Source organism: Mesoplodon bidens (genome assembly GCF_964165515.1).
Source record: "Mesoplodon bidens genome assembly, chromosome: 7".
Classification (NCBI taxonomy): Eukaryota; Metazoa; Chordata; class Mammalia; order Artiodactyla; family Ziphiidae; genus Mesoplodon; species Mesoplodon bidens.
Window position 1 is genome coordinate 30202743 of NC_138164.1, and position 21906 is coordinate 30224648.

Consider the following 21906-nt stretch of genomic DNA (forward strand, 5'->3'; position numbering starts at 1 on the left):
ATTTTTTTAAATTCCAATGAAGATTTACATAATTCTGTTAATAATTTTTGATATGAATTTTTAATTCAAATAATATCTATAATACACAAAGCAACTAGACAGATAGTACCATCTAAAGGAAATTCTCATAAATCCCTTTACTATTAAAAAAACACTTCTTGATAATTTGTTTCATGAATTCAAATTTTTTTTTTTTTGCGGTACGCAGGCCTCTCACTGTTGTGGCCTCTCCCATTGCGGAGCACAGGGTCCAGACGCGCAGGCTCAGCGGCCATGGCTCACAGGCCCAGCCGCTCCGTGGCACGTGGGATCTTCCCAGACCAGGGCACGAACCTGTGTCCCCTGCATCGGCAGGCGGACTCTCAACCACTGCACCACCAGGGAAGCCCTCAATTTTTTAATTTAATAACTAGCATCTGAAGTGCTTACAGTGTGACAGATACTATGCTTATGTACATTATCTGATCCTTATATAACCCTGTGAAGGCTTACGGAAGTTACTTTCTAAATCAGAGGAAAAAAATTGATGATGTAGTCTTTTTAAAGACCTTTATTAAGATGTTTCTCACAAATTAGGGAAAAGCTTTTTTACCTGTAAGAGAAAAGTCCTATTTTACAACACAACTGAAAAAATACCAATGAGAATTTGGCAATATAATTGTGATAAACTCCAGAGCTCCTGGTTTCCATTTCTTTCAACTACACTCTAAAGTAGTACTCAAAGCTTTCAGAAAGAATACCAAACCTAGTCACTCCTAAAATGATACATAATAGCATTAAGATTGCTCCTTTAACTCCTCCTGTGTTCATACATGTACACTAATACAGCTCAAACATAAATCTTACCTTTCATATAAACAGAGGTTAAGATTAAATATTATATATGATATTCTTTTGGAAACAAGATTACTAGTACCAAAGAAAGCAGAGTAGAACAAAAATGTTACTAATTAAAGAACGAATAATTCCTTTTTTACTTCAGATAGATTCAAATGTTCAAACAATATTTTAAAGACTTTTACATATAGGCAACATATAGCCTATTTTTCTTTTATGAGAGAAATGTACGAACAGTACCCTTAATTATACCCCTGCAAATAGGGCATTTTCTTAGAGAAGGGGCACATTCCTGGCATACTACCAGATGACCACAAGGAATGAATACAATAGAAACTTCTTTGTCCATACACACTTTACAAGTTCTTTCTTCTTGCAACCTTCTCAATTGTTCTTCCAGTGACAGACCTAGTAACAACAGAAACTTCCATTAAAAAAAATGAAAGGGTAATATTTCATGTTGGTCCTAAGTCTTAATTTTGTTTACCTGAAACATCTTCTGTTGGAATATACTTCATATTCTTTTCCACTGAGGAAAGAAAAACATAACAAAAAACATCACTCTAATAACTCATTAAAAAAATTTTTTTCATAAAGAAATGAAATTTTGTCATGTTCGATAACATGGATGGACCTGGAGTGTATTGTGCTTAGTGAAATAAGTCAGAGAAAGACATATATTCTATTTTATCACTTGTATGTGGAATCTAAAAAATAAAACTAGTGAATATAACAAAAAAGATAAAGACAAAGATATAAAGAACAAACTAGTGGTTACCAGTGGGGAGAGGGAAGTTGAGGGGAAGATAAGGATAGGGGGACTAAGGGGTACAAACTACTATGTGTAAAATAAACAAGCTACAAGGATTTATGGTACCGCACAGGGAATATAGCCAATATTTTATAATGACTATAAAGAGAGTATAATCTACAAAAATTTTGAATCACTGTGCTGTACACCTGGAACTTATATAATATTGTAAATCAACTACACCTCAATTAAAAAATTTTTTTTTCAAGGCATCACTCTACCAAATACAAGACTGCTTCGTCTACTACCTATTATTTTTCACCTACTATATCCTGAACAACACAGATTCTAGCTATATATCATCAGAAATTATTTAGTCATGCTACTTGGGTAATAAAAGACTTCACTTTTTTAGAACAAGTTAAATGTATACAGTTTGCTAACTGGATTCATTTTGTTTGTCAAACACAAGGATAAACATAATCCCAAGAATTTCTAAAATAACTTTACCAACAAACTCACCAAATAAGTTCTTATATAATGTAGAGTCAATTTCTTTAAGACAGTTCTTAAAGATGCTGGCAGCACCATTTCCTTTAACTAAAACGGTGTCAATCAGTTCTCTTGCTTGCAAAGGTATCTGTGTTTTTTGTTTAATAATATCATGTTCCTGTTTATTAATTACATTGGCCTCTAAAAGATTATCCAGGATAGGAAGCACACACGTCAACTGCTGAAAGAGAGCCATTCTATTCCTCCGAATCAAGGACAAATCATCTTCATGTTAAAAAAAAGAAAGAAAGAAAGAAATCCATTAGATTACAAACTACTCCAACTACACTCATATACTAACAACCAACCTATGAACAATTCAGACACTAAATAAATAGGAGCTGGGAAAAGAAGGACAAAATTACTCCTCTGCAATTTAATGTCTGTCACTTGGAAAACTTTCAGAAGATGTAGCTAAGGCATATTATATATAAGTACACACATGGTCTCTGTTTTTTGTAACTTATTAAAGTCTATATATTTACCTGTCTTAGAACCCTGCTTTATCCTGCTGAAAGTAAGCAGAGAATTTTAGAGGGCAGTATAAATTTGCCACCTCTGTACTTTGCCTGCATGGAATTAATACTGACTTCTCTTTGCATTATATCACTTTACTTTTATAAGCATTTTCATATGAATTGTCTCCTTTGATAAAAAGATCCTATCAATTAAACAAGGCAGGTATGACTGCTTCTCATTTTCAGATAGGGAGAGAAAGACTCACAATATCATTAACTGTGACCTATCCAAGGTCACAGAAAGAATCAGTTATAGAATCAGGTCTCCTAGATTAGTGTCTTCAACTCCATGTTTAAGAGTTTGAGCTGTAGAGATAGGACAGACCTAGAGCCCCACACTGGCTTAGCCACTTACTAACTATGTGCCCTAACCTCCATACACCTCAGTTTCCTTACCTGTAAAATGTAGATAATAATAGTACCTTTCTCAAAGAGCTGTAAGGATTAAATGAGATACATGTGAAGTATTTGTTACAATATCTGGCACATAATTAGCTACCAACATTGTCTTATAAAGGTCTAGGTTTATAACAATTAAAAAAGACTGCATGTGAATCAAGCCTAATCTTTTTTAAAAAGCACAAAATCCACTGTTAAATTTCCTACATTTATGGAATATGGGCATAAATTCCTACAGTATTTTTCAAAAAGTTCCTCTTCTGATGCCCGCAATCACCATAACATTTAATTGCCTGCTTTCAACCTTAAAAAAAGTACATTTCTATATTTACAAGTTTAATGAGAAATAAAAAAGAAGTCTATTGTAAAGTTGCAGGAAGAAAAAGACCATTTCCTTCCCCTTTTACTTCTTTATAGAAGTCAAACGCTCTATTCATCTCAAAATTATGGAATTCCCTTCTCTGACCACAACTTAGATCCTCTACCTTAATAATTCACCTCACCACTAACATTTGTTCTTCAATCTCCATGTCATTCCCAACTACTAACACAAGAGTTGTCTCCTGGCTTTGCTTACTTCCCATTCTAGTCTAGATGTAGTCAGGTGTCTCAATGATCTTCTCTTATTAGCATCCTAAATTCTTCCTCCCTATTCCTTTTCTGACTTGTTTGCTTATTAAGAAACAATTTCAAATCTGTAATTCAAGGGACTTTGCTGGCAGTCCAGTGGTTAAGATTCTGCACTTCCACTGCAGGGGGCGTGGTTCGATCCCTGGTCAGGAAACTAAGATCCCACATGCCACTCGGCCAAAAACAAAACAAACAACAAAAAGTCCATAATTTAAGACTACTCATTGAACCTTACAAAGAACAAGAAAGTCACAAAACTATGGTGACCAGTTTTATTAGAGTGATTTCATTTAACCTGTGTTTTATTACTGGTTAACAATCTTTAAATCTTTTCACTTTCCTCAGGCCCTTTCTTTCACGAAGCCCTTCCCATTTCCCAAATAAATCTACTTAAATTTTTTTTTGATGTTCTAGGCACTGTGCTAAACTGTTTTACTTGTAACATCTCACTTAATTCCTATAGCTGCCCCATGCAATTGGTACTGTTATCATCCCCATTTTACAGATGAGAAAAACTCAGGTCTGGTTAAATTAATTGCCAACCTGGTAACCGACAGAGCCAGGGTTTAAATACAAACCTGTCTCAACTAGAAATCAGACTTCAAACACTGCGTAACATGGCCAAACAATGAGGTTCTCAAACTATTCCTAACATTACTTACAAGCTTAAACCGAGAAAGTGTCTTCCAACCCAAATGCCCCAATTTTCACTATATATGCAACCTTCACCTCTGCTGGCCCTTTAACCCTATCTTCTGCATACTAGTTTCCACAGCTAGTCTATAAGCTCCTTGAAAGTAAGCACCATGAATAGCACAGTATTTGGCACAGGTGCTCATCCTCAATTAACATTTATTAAAGGAATGATTACTCAAAAGACCTGTTTTGGGAGTCTGAGCCTTAACATAATCTGGATGAACACCAAAATCAGTTCTCTACTATCTTTGGACTGGGCAGGTGCTTCTCATCAAAGCCTAGGATTTCATCATGGATTCTATTTTTTGTATAAGGACCACGAAGCAAGGATTAGACAGTCAAATACCATGTTAAGAATATGATTTGAAGGAACTTAAAAAAAAAAAAAGTAGAAACAAGACAGACACCCAACTATAAAATCTTGCTTTTTCAAAATAGTTTAAATTTGTTAATGTATGAGGAAGAAATGCAGTATAGCTCAAGAAAGGAATTATGCTAAAATCCTCTGATTAGCATAAATCAGCAATCTTCTTGGAAAATAAACATTAAAAACAAACAAACAAACAAACAAAAAAACTGTAGTCAGTGCTTCTCAACTAGGGTGATACATTGCCCACAGTGGAGAAGGGGATGTGAGGTTGGAAATGATTGGTGGCTGTCACCAGCAGTTAGTGGACAGAGGGGGATGCTCACTGTACTGCAACATGTGAGACAGTCCTATGAGCCCTCAATGGAAGTAATGCAGGTGACTAACATTCCCAAATACCTGATGCTGTTTCTTCAGTTTGTCTTTCCTTCTCTTCTTCTCTTTTCTCATCTTCAGCATTAAGAAGTGCTGACACAATATCATTAACTGTTCTGTAATTCTCTCCAGTTGTTAGGATTTTACTCTGAATTGTCTGCTTTACCAGGCTTCTACTAAAGCCCATTTCCAAAGCAGCTTTAACCACAGGTGTATTCATCATGACTGCATCATCTGAAGAACTTTCTCCAGGTCCAAAATGAACAACTAGTTTAAAAGACATGTATTTGTATAAATTCCATAAATATAAAAATACAGAGAATAATGACTATGATACAGTCTTTACTCTAGTGAGGATTATATTCTGGTAAGGGAGATGAGCTATATACACCAATTACCTATAACTCCAACAAACGTTTGAACCTGATAAGCATCAAATGAGAGTGTAGTAATAGGCTGTACTTTTAAAAAATACCACTTCTCACATCCTAGACCTACTTAATAGAGACTCTTAGGGATGGGGCATAGGAATATTCTAAATATTCCTCAAATGATTCTGATGTACAGTCAATTTTGGAAACTGAGATGCTACACAAATTTAGAAGTGAAAAATTATCTCAATTCAGCTAGAAAAGTGGGGGAAATCAACAAAAACTTCATGGAAAAGATGGCATTAGAGTTTGAACTTAAAGGATGGACAAGGCCTAGAGAGGTGGATAGATGAAACAGAGAATAAAATAAAGATGGGAAGAACAGTAAAGTGGAAGACTAATTCACACAAAATACGTCTAAAAATGGGTAAAAAATGTGATTAAAGAAGTAATATGGGGGATTCCCTGGTGGCACAGTGGTTGAGAGTCCGCCTGCCGATGCACGGGACATGGGTTTGTGCCCCGGTCCGGGAAGATCCCACATGCCGTGGAGTGGCTAGGCCCGTGAGCCATGGCCGCTGAGCCTGCGTGTCCAGAGCCTGTGCTCCGCAACAGGAGAGGCCACAACAGTGAGAGGCCCGCGTACAGCAAAAAAAAAAACAAACAAAAACAAACAAAAAAAACAAGTAATATGATTTCAGATACTGACAGATGTTCTGAAAAAAATAAAGCAGTATAAGGTGGTTAAAACAAACTAGGAAGCAGAAGGACAATTAGGAAAGGGTGATCAGAGAAGCATTTTCTGAGAACAGGGACAACGCTAGCCAATATGGCACTTCTGTGAAAATTACAAAATGATATCATTCTTCAAGACACTTTACTGCCATCTGCTGGAAAACTGTTTTATAATAAAAATAAATATACAATGTGCATGGGCTCCCTTGCTCAAACATATGTGGAAACCCTGTCTGAAGAGAGAACACGCCAGAACAAACACCTGAAAGATAAGGAGTGAGTTACGGGAATATCTGAAAGAAGTCTTTCAGGCAAAGAGAACAGCAAGTATAAAAGCCTCAAGTCAAGAGAAAAGCTTGATATATTCAAGAAACAGAAAGGTGATGCAAAGTCAGAGACGAGGGTGATGCCTAGATCATGTAGAGCCTTTTGAGGAGTTTATATTTTATTCTAAGTTTGCTACAGTATTCTAGGAGGGTTTTAAGTAGGGTACTTATAAAACCTGATTTGTTTTTTCAAAAGATGATTCTGGCAGCTCTGTGATAAATTTTACTGAGGTAAAATGGAATCGGGGAGACCTGTTAGGATTTTATGACAAAAAGTCATCAAATGACTTTATGGCACTCATGGCAGCGGAGATGGAGAGAAGCGGTAAGATTTAGGACATATTATAAAGGCAGAGATGGAAGGACTTCTAATAGATTAAATACACAAAGTAAAAGGAAGAATCAGGGATGATGTCTAACTTAAGTCAACTTTTGACCTTAGGAAGTGAGTGCCATTAACTGAGTTGGGAAGACCAGAGAAAGAGCAAATTTGAGGGATGAAGGATGGGGCAAAAATGTTTGCTTTGGTTATATTAAGTCTGAGACACCCAGTATAACCAAGTAGAGATTTAAACAGGTAGTTGAACATGCCAGTCTGCAGCTCAGGAAATGGAGAAATACATTTGGGTTGAATGTTGAGAGGTACTCCATCATTTAGAGGTTTGAAAAAGGAGTAACCACCAAAGGCAATTGTTCATGATCAACCAGGGAAACAGGGGAAAACCAAGAATGTGGTGTCCAGGAAGCCAAGTGAGGAACATACCTTAAGAAGGATGCAGGAAACTAATGATAGCAAGATTGCCAGTTAAGATGCCCCCAACTTGTATCCCCAGTCAACAACATTTTGGAATCCATCCAAGGACAAAAGTGCCTTTGTGGGAGGCTTTGGGATTTAGGTATAAGATTATGAAACCCCAGTGTATTCCAAGACCAAGGAGAGCCATTTTGAGAAGACTGGCCTGTACCAGGCACCTGAATTCCTGACCATGGTCCCAGCTACAAACCCAAAAACAGCTCCGTATCCATCAAGACTGAAAGGAGAAGGTCTTTACCTGCCAAAACCAGTCAATTAAGACTGCAAGCAGCATTTGCTCCCTCAAATGCACAGACACCAAGGCAAGGCTACATTCAAATATCATAGATATCAGGCACATATGACACCATCATAAGAAACCAATGAAGATCCAGAACTGACCCCAAAGAAGTGAAGATCTATGGTTTGCCTGACAATGAACTCAATAGAGTCACCTTAAAAAAACTCAACAAAATTCAAGAGAACAAAGATAAACAACTAAATGAAATGAAGATAACAATGCATGAACAAAATCAGAAGTTTAATCAAGAAACAGAAACCACAAAAAAGAATCAAACAGAAAACCTGGAGCTGAAGAATACAAGGACAGAACTGAAAAACATCAATAGAAAACTTCAATAATAGACTTGCTCATGCAGAAGAAAGAATCAGAGAACTCAAATGGAGATCATTTGAAATTAGCCAGTTATAGGAACAAAAAGAAAAGAGAACTAAAGAATGAAGGAAGCCTACATGAATTATAGGACACAACCAAATGAATGAACAGTCAAATCATGGGAATCCCAGAAGACAGAAAAAAGGGAAGAAAACTTAAAGAAATCATAGCTGAAAACTTCAGCTCCCAAATCTTGGGAGAGATATGGATATCCACAAACAGTTAAGTTCAAAGAACCTCAAGTAAGATCAGCCCAAAGATTACTCCAAGACACATTATAGTCAAAATATTAAAAGCGAAAAGACAGAGAAACCATTTTGAAAGCAGCAAGAAAAAAATGACTCCTCACATACAAAGGAACCCCCTAAGGCTATCAGCACATTTCTCTGCAGAAACCTTGAAGGCCAGAAGAGAATGACTTAATATATCAAAGTACTAAAAGATAAAAAAAAAAAAAAAGCCAACCAAGAACACTGGCAAAACTGTCCTTCAGAAATGAAGGAGAGATAAAAACATTCCAGACAAACAAAAGTTGAGGGAGTTCATCAACACTAAACCTGCCTTACAAGAAATACTAAAGTGATTTCTTCAAGTTAAAATGAAGAGATGCTAAGTAACAACATGAAATAAAACTTACTGGTAAAGGTAAATATGTAGTCAAATTCATAACACCCTATACTGTATCTCTAGCATAAGTTAAAAAACAACAATATATTTTGCACAGCAAAAGAAACCATAAACAAAATGAAAATACAACCCACAGAATGGGAGAAAATATTTGCAAATGATGCGACCAACAAGAGCTTAATTCCCAAAATATACAAACAGCACATACAGCTTTATGTCAAAAAAACAAACAACTCGGGGCTTCCCTGGTGGCGCAGTGGTTAACAGTCTGCCTGCCGATGCAGGGGACACGAGTTCGTGCCCCAGTCCGGGAAGATCCCACATGCCGTGGAGCGGCTGGGCCCATGAGCCATGGCCGCTGGGCCTGCACGTCCGGAGCCTGTGCTCCGCAATGGGAGAGGCCACAACAGTGAGAGGCCAGCATACTGCAAAAAAACAAAACAAACAAAACAAACAAACAAAAAAACCAACTCAATCAAAAAATGTGCAGAAGGACTTCCCTGGTGGCGCAGTGGTTGAGAGTCCGCCTGCCAATGCAGGGGACATGGGTTCGTGCCCCGGTCCGGGAGGATCCCACATGCCACGGAGCGGCTGGGCCCGTGAGCCATGGCCACTGGGCCTGCACATCCGGAGCCTGTGCTCCGCAACGGGAGAGGCCACAACAGTGAGAGGCCCGCGTACCGCAAAAAAAGAAAAAAAAGATGTGCAGATCTAAATAGACATTTCTCCAAATAAGACATACAGATAGCCAAAAAGCACATAAAAAGATGCTCATCATCACTAATTATCAGAGAAATGTAAATCAAAACTACAGTGAGGTATCACCTCACACCAGTTAGAATGGCCATTATCAAAGTCTACAAACAATAAATGCTGGAGAGGGTATAGAGAAGAGGGAACCCTCCTACGCTGTTGGTGGGAATGTACACTGGTATAACCACTATGGAGAACAGTATGGAGGTTCCTTAAAAAACTAAAAAACAGAACTACCATATGATCCAGCTATCCCACTCCTGGGCATATATCTGGAGAAAAGCATAATTTGAAAAGAAACACGCACCCCAATGTTCACTGCAGCACTGTTTACAATAGCCAAGACATGGAAGCAACCCAAACGTCCACTGATAGAGGAATGGATAGAGAAGATGTGGTACATATATACAATGAAATATTAGCCATAAAAAAGAATGAAATAATGCCATTTGCAGCAACATGAATAGACCTAGAGATTATCATACTAAGAGAAGTCAGAGAAAGACAAATATCATATGGTATCACTCATATATGGAACCTAATTTTTTTTAAAATGAGTTAATGAACTTATTTACAAAATGGAACAGACTCACAGATTTCAGAAACAAACTTATGGTTACCAAAAGGGAAATGTGGGGGGGGGAGGGATAAATTAGGAGCTTGGGATTAACATACACACATAACTATATATAAAATAGATAAGCAACAAGGACTTACAGAGGAAACTCTACTCAGTATTCTACAATAACCTATATGGGAAAAGAATCTGAAAAAGAATGAATATATGTATATGTATAACTGAATCACTATGCTGTACACCTGAAACTAACACAACATTGTAAACCAACTATACTCCAATAAAAGTTAAAAGAAAAAAGAAATATTTATAGAAAAAAACATAAAAATAAAAAATACAAAACATTAATATTATTAACTATAACTATAATAACTTGTTACTGGATGCAGAATATAAAAAGATAAAAAGTATGACATCAATAGTGTAAAACATGGAGTGAGGAGAAGTAAAACTGTAGAGTTTTTGTAAATGATTGAAGGTAAGTTGTTATCAGCTTAAAATAGACTATTGTACCTAAGATATTTTACATAAGCTTCATGGTAAACACAAAGAAAAAACCTATAGTACATACAGAAAATACAATAGAGAAATTAAAGCACACTACTACAGAAAATAAATCAGAAAGGAAGAGAGCAAAAGAGGAAGAAATGAACAAACTAAAAAACAGTCAGAAAACAATTAATAAAATCATAATAAAAACTCCTTATATATCAATAATTACAATACCAATAATTACTTTAAATGTAAATGGACTAAATTCTCCAATCAAAAGACAAAGAATGGCTGAATGAATTAAAAAACCCCCATAAGATCCAACAGTATGCTGCCTATAAAAGAATCACCTTAGCTTTAAGGAGACAGAAAGGTTGAAAATGAAAAGATATAAAAGGTGTTCTATGCAAATGGTAATCAAAAGTAATGAGGAGTGGTTATACTTACATAAAATAAAATAGACTTTCAATCAAAATCAGTGACAAGAGACAAAGATCACTATATGTAGTGATGAAGGGGTCAACTCATTAAGAGTACATAAAACAATTGTAAATTTATATGCAACAAACATTGAAGCACCTAAATATTTAAAGCAAATATTAATATAACTAAAGGAAGAAATAGCAATACAATAATAGTAGGGGACTTCAATATCCCACTTTCAACACTGGCTAGATCATCCAGACAGAAAGTTAATAAGGAAAAAGGAGACCTGAATAACAGTATATACTAAATGCCAGATGTGGCTAAAATTAAATTATAACCAGAAGATATATTTCCTATCCTTGCACTAAACTACTACATACCTGGCAAATACCTAATATCTAGCCCAATTTTCAAATCATGTGAACTGGGCCTTTCCAAACATGCTAGCTTATACAAACATTTCCTCTTTGGAGTGCTTATTATTTGCTCTTCTCATTTGGTATTCCCTGAAGTTGTTTTTCTTTTGCACTTGTCTTGTCTCTCCAGTGAGAATGTCAGCACTTTAAGAACAAAAACTAGAATACTTCCAAGAATCCTCTAAAAATGCCATGAATCTTAGTAGATACATAATATTTATTAACTTTCTAGCACTTTTTTCTATGACCTCAGAAATCCTTTGTTTACATACTTTCATTCTTAATATTCTTACAAAAAAATCCTGTTCTATATTTGGAATATTTTCATACATACTTGGTGGATCAGCATTTTCATCTCCAGGAGTATCTGAAGTTGACAGTAGCTATAAGACAGGAGAAAAAAATAATAGGTAAAATCAGAAATCTCAAACAACCTGAACATAGCAATATTATTTATCTTAAGTACTGTACACATGCTTTTGAAAACATACTTCAACTTGCTATGTTTTACTTTAATCATAATAAAACATTTCCTTATACATCACCCAATTCCAAATTAGAATTCAAGTATTTCTCTAGTTTCAAGAAAACAGGAAAAAGTATTAATGGTTTCTCATTCCACTAAGAATTAGAAAGTCATATTTCAGCTGAATCACTCTCAGAGATTCCAAACTGCTAACAAGTTATTTTGTTTTTCTCAAAAATATGGAGGAGACACTAAAGACTCTTCTCCAACCCCACCACAAATTTGTACAGTGGCAGGTTGAGTGATTTTTCAAAAAAAAGGAAAAAACACTCTTTTTTTAAAAGCCCCTGAACAAACATGTCCATTAAGATGGACACAAAACATGTAACTATAATTAATGAGAAAACAGATGTAACTGTCACTTCTAATCATATTTTGTAATTATTATTTAGAAGAATTCAATGTTGCCAATTATAAAAACATATTTACCTGTTCAAGAAGATGAGGATACCTAGCTTGAATCTCATCAACAAACTCCTGCCCTTTCATGCGTATCAAGAACTCACACCTAAAATGTTAGAGGAAAATTTTTAAAATTCTTTTATACCAAAAATATAATCTGATTATTCTAGAAAAGTAGCTTTCAAATTCTTTGATTGTACCCCATAGTACATACATTTTACATCACAACCTAGTACATATACACATCTAACAGGAACAAAATTCTCATACAATATTACAAATTCTTACTATGCACTGATGCATTGTGGTATTTTGTTTGATTGCATTAATACAATCACAACAATAAAAAGGTCTGGACCTCAAAGGAGCACAAGCTAAGGCTTGAAAAATACTGTTCTAGATAATTTACTTTGGGGACTTAACAGTTTCAGAAACTGTAATTTGCTATCCTAAAATGTGATCTTTCACAAAATATCTGCTAATCTATCTCCATTGTCCACTCTACCATTATACTTAAAGCACAAACCCTCTCTCTAAAAAATAGAGAATCAGGTATTTTCATCTATACATAATGTGACAGTGTCTCGCAAATATTTGCTTTCAAACTACTAGAATTTCTCAATGGTGTTCCAGGAAGTTCATAATAACATGTTTCTGTTTCTTACCTTTTGTTTTTTCAACAAACGGTGCTAGACAACCTGATATAATATGCAAAAAACAAGCCTTGATTTATGTCCATAGTATACACAAAAACAAACTAAAAATGAATCATATGCCTAAATACAAAACCTGTCAATGTAACTTCTAGAAGAAAACACAGGAGAAAATCTTTTCTTCTTTTTTTTAATTTTTAAAATTTTTATTTTATTTATTCATTTTTGGCTGTGTTGGGTCTTCGTTGCTGCACTTGGGCTTTCTCTAGTTGTGGCAAGCAGGGGCTACTCTTCATTGCAGTGCATGAGTTTCTCATTGCGGTGGCTTCTCTTGTTGCAGCGCGTGGGCTCTAGTCACGGGACTTCAGTAATTGCGGCTCATGGGCTCTAGAGCACAGGCTCAGTAGTTGTGACGCACAGGCGTAGCTGCTCGTGCATGTGGGATCTTCCTGGACCCGGGATTGAACCTGTGTCACCTGCATTGTCAGGCAGATTCTTATCCACTGCACCACCAGGGAAACCCTAGGAGAAAATCTTTTTGTCCTTAGGTTAGGTAAAGATTTCTTAGCTAAGAGACCAACAGCACAATCCATAAAAGATAAAATTGATAAACTGACATCATCAAAATTAAAAACTTCTGCTCATCAAATACACTAATAAAAAAAGGAAAGACAAGCCACAGACTGAAACGCTGCAAAAGACATCTGATATAGGACTTGTATCCAGAATATATTGAGAAGTCTCGGAACTTAGTAATCAAAAAAAAAAAAAATTTAAAAGAGACACTTCATCAAAGAAAATACAGTGTCCAGGATGAAGAACCCACAGATACAGAGGGCTGACTGTACTATGTCATATGAGGGACTTGAGCATCCATGAATTTTGGTTTCTTGAGGGGAATCCCTGGGAGTGTCCTGGAACCAATCACCCACTGATACTGAGGGACAACTGTATATAGATGGCAAATAAGAAGCTCACCATCATTAATCATTAAGGAAATGCTAATTAAAATCACAATGAAATACCACTACACATCTATTAGAATGGTTAAAATCAAAAAGACTGACAATACCATGTGTCATTAGGAATGTGGAACTCTTAGAGGTATCATACTTTCCTGGTGGGAATTTAAAATGGTACAGCCACTTCAGAAAACGATTTGGCAGTTTCTTCTAAAGTTACAGTAGTAAACAAAACTTGCCATCCAACCCACTAATCCCACCCCTAAGTATAACATTTACCTAAGCAAAACAAAAACATATGTTCACAAAGGTTTATTAATGTTTAGAGTGGCTTTATTCATTATTGCTCCAAACTGGAAACAACCCAAATGTCCTTCAACTGGTAAATGGGTAGATTTAGTAGAGATCATGTAAGCATGCTCAAGACTCAAGTTCATTATGCAGAGAATACAGCTTGTCATTGTTCATGATCTTAATATAGTTCTAAAGTATTTTTATTCTGGGACTGACTAACTTATATTCATAATGACTACAGGCAGGAAGTATAATGAACATTGGCTGCCCCGTATTTCCCCCTTCTCCAATAAATTCTTTGAGGACAGAGATTTTTGTCTGTCTTATTCACTGATATATTCCCAGCATCTAAAATAGTTATCAGGGGGATATAGGGAAATAGGTGAAAGGGATTAACAGGTACAAACCTGAGTTATAGAATAAAATAAGCCATGGAGATGTAATATACAGCATAAAGAATATGGTCATAATATTGCAATAACTCTGTATGGGGACAGATGATTACTAGGTTTATCATGGTAACAATTTCATAATGTATGCAAATATCAAATCACCATGTAGTACACCTGAAACTAATATAATATTGTGTCACATATTTCAACTAAAAAAAAGATATTAGAAGAGAAAAAAAGATCCTCATGATGATGTCTGATTTCCCATCATTACTTCCAACTACTTATTCCTAGGACTCTTGCCTTCAGACAGTGCTGTTACTGTCATGAATTATCATGCTCAATCGAAATGAATCCCAGTATTCTTCCTGGTCTGCTGCAAAATCTGCATTTGTCTGCCTATTAATTTCATTTTCAACCTCGTATGCAATGGTACCACAAATTTTACCTTTCACTTTAATTTGGTTCTTCTTTCTTTTGCTTTGGCTTGATTTTTTATTTGATTCCACACTGTCATGTAAATACCAATACTGATGAAAAAAGGAAATTCCTTTTGTATACAGAAATGTAAACCCTATTATCTCTTCTTTCGAATGATTATTACTAAAAATGTTAAGAGGGAAAAAATAAAATAAAACAGTATCCAGTAGGCATACAAATATTTAATAAATGAATAAATAAACAGTGTTAAAATACAGTGATAATGATTATCCACTTTGGTTTTTCATTTTCTGAGATTAAAGATTCTCCACAATTGAAATTTGTTCCTTACAAAAAGCGACTCTGGCCTTTTCCCTTACTTAATCATCTAAAACAAAACACAAATTACAGAAGTAAACCAAGATTTTGTTTGGTTTTGTTTTATAAAGGGCAAAATGTAGCAACTGGAACACTGTAATTGGAAAGCTGTTTCTGTCTTTTTAATACAGTATTAAATTTCAGATTATATGTACATACTCTCATAGAGCCAAGCACAATCAAATCATTTAAAATTCTGACAATCAGGAATTCTCTGGTGGTCCAGTGGTTAGGACTCGGCCCTTTCACTGCTGTGGCCTGGGTTCCAACCCTGGTCGGGGAACTAAGATCCTGCAAGCCGTGTGGGAAGGCCAAAAATAAAAAAAGAAAATACGATTCTGACAATGGAACATGCTTTTTTCCTACAAAAATACTTTAAAGTAAACAAAGTATGTATCACTTTTGAGAATTTAAAAAGTCATAATTTATCTTGATACATTATGAATATTAAAGAGGTTTAAGAGATTCCTCATTATTGTGAAAGGCACTCACCAGTCAAAACATTACCTACATGATGTGATTCCACTTTTATATAAAGTACCTAGAATAGTCGAATTCAGAGACAGAAAGCAGAATGGTGGTTGCTAGGGGCTGCAGGGAGGGAGGGATGAGGAATTAATGAAATGAGTACAAGATTCAGTCTGGGAAGATTTTTAAAAAGTCTGGAAGTAGATGGTGGTAATGAATGAAGAATAATGTGAATGTACTTAATGTCACAGAACTGTATACTTAAAAATGGTTAAAATGGCAAATTTTATGTTAGGTACACTTTACAAGTTTTTTAAAAGACCATATTATCTATTTCAACTCCCTCATTTTACAGATGAGGAAAGGCTCAAAGGTGTCACATGACTTGTCCAAGTTCACATAGCTACTCAGTAACAAAGACAGAATTAATTTCTAATTCTATTTCCATCAACAGCACTGCCTCTAAATTCTTTCTAGGCTATAGTAAAAAATAGGACATAGTGGTAGAAACAAGAGTGACTAAAGGGAGATATCTGATATATCATGACAAGATAAAATTGTTCAGAGAAAAAATAATTTACAATTATAATCAGACAATACTGATTGTACAATCAGCTTTTATTATATGCATTTTGTATTTATCCTATTCCTAGATCCATTTCATGTCCCTTCTTATTTTCCTTTTTCCTTCTTATCCTTTTTTACTTATCTCCTTTTTGTTCTATTTTACATATTTTTATAATACTTAAGTCTTCTTTAAAGCAAAATGGAAAACATAAATGAAACGTATGGCCATAATTGTAAGTGAGTCATCAAGAATAAGTTAAACTGGGGCTTCCCTGGTGGCGCAGTGGTTGAGAATCTGCCTGCCAATGCAGGGACACGGGTTCGGGCCCTGGTCTGGGAAGATCCCACATGCTGCGGAGCAACTAAGCCCGTGAGCCACAACTACTGAGCCTGCGCGTCTGGAACTTGTGCTCCGCAACAAGAGAGGCCCTGACAATGAGAGGCCCGTGCACCGCAATGAAGAGTGGCCCCTGCTTGCCGCAACTAGAGAAAGCCCTCGCACAGAAACGAAGACACAACACAGCCAAAAATAAAATAAATAAATAAAATTTAAAAAAAATGAATAAGTTAAACTATATCCTGAATACATGGCTTACAAAAGAAGAAATCATACAACATTCTACATTTTGTACCAAAACAATTAATGTTACAATTTGTTTTAAAAAGGCTAATTCCCTAATGATATAAAGAAGCTTTGTTATATTGAAATGTAAACTTAATCATGTAAGCATGCTTACTTCTTTTAAGCACAGAATTTGTGTAGAAATACCTTTCAAAACAATTACCTTGGAAACCACTTGGCGTGTTCAACCCATGGGTCATCTCCAGATTCCCAACACCTTAAGCCACCATCACAACAAAAGCATTTGACATCATCACTACGACCTAAAGAAAACACAATAATAAAACTGAATATGTACGTGTCCTAATATATAAATCAAAATGAACTAGATAAAATGTATAGCTATACATTTTCTTACCCACATAATAGAAACCAGCACTTGCAAGCTGCTCAGGCTGAACTGGTACAGTTGAAGGCCAGTACATAAATGTTCTCAGTCGAGCTGCATGTGTCTGCATGCTCAAATTTGAAATGCTAAACCTCAGCGTTTCCAGAGAATTTTCCAAAAATGGACAGTTGGGGAAATGTCTCCGGTGTTCTGACATAGCATCATCCTTTGGTTCCCAGTTACTTAGAGTCCCACCACAGGCAAAGCAGGCTACTCTATCTCCAGGTCCTATATAATAAAAGCCAGCTCTTGCCAATTCTGATGGTGACAAAAAGGTTAATGGCCACATCTGGTAAGTAAGAAATCTCGCTTCTTCAGTACTCATGGCATAACTGTAGGGGTTAGTCCTCATTGGGGAAAAGTCTTCAACTGCTCTAGAATTAACAGGGTTTGGTGAAAGGTTGGAATAAGAACCACTGAATGAGCTACTATGTTCCAAAGTAGGTAATAATGAATGTGTAAAACTGTTTCTCATTGGAGAGGAAACATTCTTAGAGGTGGATTCCAGACTAGTAACAGAAACTAGATTCTGAATAAAGCTACAGCTAGGATATAGTTGTTTATGCTTTTCAATAGGATTGTCTCCTTGTTTCCAGTTATCCAGCATCAGGCCACAACAAAAGCATTTGACCTTGTCATTCACACCAGTGTAATAAAAACCAGCACGAGCAAGACTCCTTTCTGAGACAGGAACACCAACAGGGAAAGTTGAATATGTAGACATTCGGTAGAGTTCACATGAAAAGTCATATTTCATTTTTTGTTTGTTGACGATTGTCCAATCTGACAAGATCGTGCTATCTTCCATCACACTCTTAATTTTTTGATACAAGGGATCTGGGAAAAGTCTTTGGGAGGTAGTTTTGTGCATGAGTCATTTTACTTTTTGACTGCTAAAACCCTTCACATGACAATTCTCTTCCCTTCACATTAGATTTTTTCCATAAAAAAGAATCAAATGATAGGCCCCTACTTATGTAAAATTCTTTACTGGATTTATACCTGAGTTGATACTCAGGTAGGATGAATACCTCTCCTAAATTACCAAGATACTATTTAATACTCTCTGGGATTATATTAACTCAAATGCTATTTGCTTGTTATTTGGTGTAATACTGACCTAATAGTCTGAAAGAAGTTGACACACCTCCAAAAATATGCTAAGACTTCTTGACTTTTCAAGGAGGTTTATATTCCAAAAATTCTAAACAAGGATAGAATACCTAAATTATGCCTTTAATTTGCTTTCGGTTACAAGCTACAAAGCCGGGATATCAAGCCAATTAATGACTATGCTACAAGAGGAAAAAACTATATGCAGGCTTCTTTCCCTATGAGCACTTTAACATATTTTTTAAAAATCTTCTTTTATTCTAGTAAACAAGAAGAATTAAAGTCTTCATATGGTCACATTATCTAAAGGCCAATTTCACAAAGTTTATCATCATAGTATTTACTTAAGAAGGTTAAACTAGCTTCAGCTAACAACTTTTGGAGATATCAACACCTACAAGTGTTGTTGAACCTAAACCTGTTATACTGGGTACAATGTCAAATGAAATGAATTTTGCTTAAAACTCACAAAGTGCTAACTCTTCTGTCTTTGTTAAATATTGTCTGTATTTGTTTCCACTTCCTGCAGCATCATTATTATGTTGTCTTTCTTCCTAACTTTGCATACCACTTTAGTATACTTGATCAAATGAAGGTATTTGCTCCATAAACTAGTTAACCATAAAATGTCCACAGCTGAAACTTCTTACAAAAATATTAAATAGCTTGCCTTTCATTTAAGAATCATGCATCTACAATATCATTCATTTTGTAATTAAAGGTAAATCAACTTATCAAGATACAGCTTGTCCTTTCTAGTGTTATCACAAATGCCTAAGGTACTGTATTACCAACAAAATTACTGCTCTTGCATAATAAACCAGCAATTAACTCTACTAGCCTTCTTTCTGAAAACGCTTCATATTTTAAAAGTATAATTCATACACAAAATTACACTCCACAGAATTCAAACTATATCCCTTTATAAAGTTTCTGAGTCTCCATAATGGGATTTATTACTGCAGGGGGAAAAATGAGGGGGAAAAAGTAGACTCTTCAGGGCTGTAAATCTGAAAAGAAAAAACAAACGCTATTTTAGAAAACTGTATTTTCATGATGAATACAATTTATATTCTTTTCAATTTATTTAGTAAATTCTAAAAGTGATTTACACTTTAGAAAATACATCTTCATTCCAGCTATTTGTCAACAAAACTAATTAGAAAAGCTTTTAATCAAAATAAATGCAATATACTCCCCGTAGCACTAAGAATACTTTTTTTAATGCACAACTTTGAAGACAGATGGACATAGAAACATATTTTGGCCTTGGTCTCCTCCCCTCTTCTGGTGACAACTTTTAATAGTTTAAGGATAATATCTCTGGCAGTTTGCTAGAGGCAAAGGGGGACTAGTGGTGAAAAAGAGACTGCACCCATCAGCATCAGTGCAGCAGTTATTTAGATGGCATAATAGACTGTAACGTTTTTTTTAATGTTAAGTCTCTCCAGGACTAGGCAAACTGACCAGTGAGAGTAAATGCATCAGGAACCCACCAATACAACCCTACAACTCTACAATGCCCTCACAATTCCAAAGCAACAACCACAGAAAGCAACGTGAAAACAATATACAGTATAATGGCTTGTGAAACACTGGCCTTGGGAATGTGACGACTTGCGCGAATGCTTTCGTTACACCAGAACTTGGTGTCCTATCTTTACAGATTTTTATCTACAAGCACCGTACGGTGGACTTGCCCTCTTTAGGCAAACTGTGGCTTTGGGGGTTGAAGGCGGGAGCCAGACTGCAAGGGAAAATAAGAGAAACTATGGAATTTACCCATTAATTTCCCGGAGCTATTTCTCACAATACACAATAGACCACTAAAGTGGCAGAGCGCGGTTGCAACTATCTGATATAGGAAATCTGCCGCCACACAACTGTCTCCGTCTGAACATACTAAACAAAGGAATACCGAGGGTCAAGTTTAAAACCCTGCAAAAACTTGACCAACATTTTGGTCAGAGTCCGAGGGCCGGAGAAGTGGGCGACGGCCAGAGCAGACCTGCAAACAAGTCAATTGAAAAAAAATTATTTTCGACCGCAATTCTTGGAGCTGGAGCTTCCGAATTAAACAGCCTCGGCGAGAGTGAAGAGTAGAGAGCAGAGAGCTCACTGCGACCCCGGCCTCGGCCCCCGGCCCTGTCTTCCCTCACCCAGCTGCAGCCTCAGGGAAGCGGGCCCCCGCGGCCCGTGCGGCCCTACCCGCCTCGCGCGGCCGGGGCCCGGAAGGATCTGCACTCACCGCTGGGCCGGCGCAGCAAACGCGGAAACAGCGCGGTAGTCTGGATCCTCCACAGCCCCAAGAGCTGCTACGCCGACAGAACGAGAAGCCGGGCGGCTCGGCTCCCGTGCTCCCAAAGCCCCCCGCCCGCGCAGGGCCCACGCCGACGCACAGTGACGACAGCGCGCCGGCCGGGATCGCGTCACGCCGCGCGAGGGCGCCGGGGAGTCTGCAGGAGAAGAGCGGCCCGAAGCGCGCGCTAGGCTGTACGCAGTCGGTCAGCCCGCGGGGGCGGCGGGGCCGGGCGTCCCCTCGGCGTTCCAACCTTTAATTTCGCCGCGTGAGCACTTTTGACGTTTCCTTCTCTCGCCGTTCCTGACATACTCCTGAGGGGGACGTGGCGAAGCGTGAGCCGTAGGTTTTGAATCGCGGGAAGCCTTGCGGAAACGCCCCAGCGCGGGCGGTGAGCGTCTCCCCCGCGTCACCCGGTTGGGGTCTAACCCCAGCCGGATTCCTCTAGTGGGGCCTCCCCTCGGCGTGGGTGACCGCGTCCGGGGGTGGAGTCAACCCGGCGGCGTTTCGGCTCGATTAAGTGAATGATTGTAACCGTTTTCCTCAGAAGTTCTGTGATGTCAACCTTAAACAGCTGGCTGTGAAAATGGAAAAAAGACGAGTGTTGGAAAGCAGAACAGCATCAGAGGATTAATTTTGAAGCTTTGATTTTATAGTCTTCTGGGGAGTATATTTATTTTATAATCAACCACTGTATCTTTTATTTTTAAACTTTTGTTTTTTCTGTTCTGGAGGCGAATGCACCGACGAAAGTGTCCTTATTTCAGGAGCTCATCACTAGCAACGGGAACGGTGCTTCAGGCCAGGCTTCACTCCCCGTTTTTTTTTTTTTTTCCTGAATGTGACTAGGATGGAGTGTATACATTCATATACGTGTGTAAATATAAATCATACGTGAACCACAGAGGAGCCCTGTATCAATGACATGTTTAACTAGTTAACTGATAGAAAAATTGTAAATACAAAATCTTGGTTTTCCTAGTCAGGGACGTTTTTCTCCCCCCTCTCTAGCAGTGCGGTGAACACAGTAAATATTTGCTGCATTGCAGGGAGAGAATTTTTTAGTTTATGTTCTGTGAAGACACTCTTTGTCAATGAAATCAAA

General features: G+C 37.0%; 1 protein-coding gene across 1 annotated transcript; it reads right to left on the bottom strand.

Moving 5' to 3' along the window:
• Positions 1-535: 535 nt before the first annotated feature.
• Positions 536-21262, bottom strand: BIRC2 (baculoviral IAP repeat containing 2). Its single transcript, XM_081238518.1, has 9 exons — positions 20751-21262; positions 17360-19512; positions 17165-17264; positions 12273-12351; positions 11652-11700; positions 5150-5392; positions 2111-2365; positions 1325-1366; positions 536-1245 (listed from the first exon to the last, which is right to left on the bottom strand). Exons 2-9 carry the CDS (start codon positions 18258-18260, stop codon positions 1052-1054), a joined length of 1863 nt encoding a protein of 620 aa, XP_081094644.1. The 5' UTR covers positions 18261-19512; positions 20751-21262; the 3' UTR covers positions 536-1051.
• Positions 21263-21906: the final 644 nt, after the last annotated feature.

Coding starts and splice junctions, on each gene's coding strand:
- BIRC2 (XM_081238518.1), bottom strand. CDS start 18,260: ATGCACAAAACTACCTCCCAAAGACTTTTCCCAGATCCCTTGTATCAA. Junction 11,701..12,272: donor ATCCTCATCTTCTTGAACAG/GTAAATATGTTT, acceptor CCTGTCTTATAG/CTACTGTCAACTTCAGATAC. Junction 5,393..11,651: donor TGAAAATGCTGATCCACCAA/GTATGTATGAAA, acceptor CTTTTAAACTAG/TTGTTCATTTTGGACCTGGA.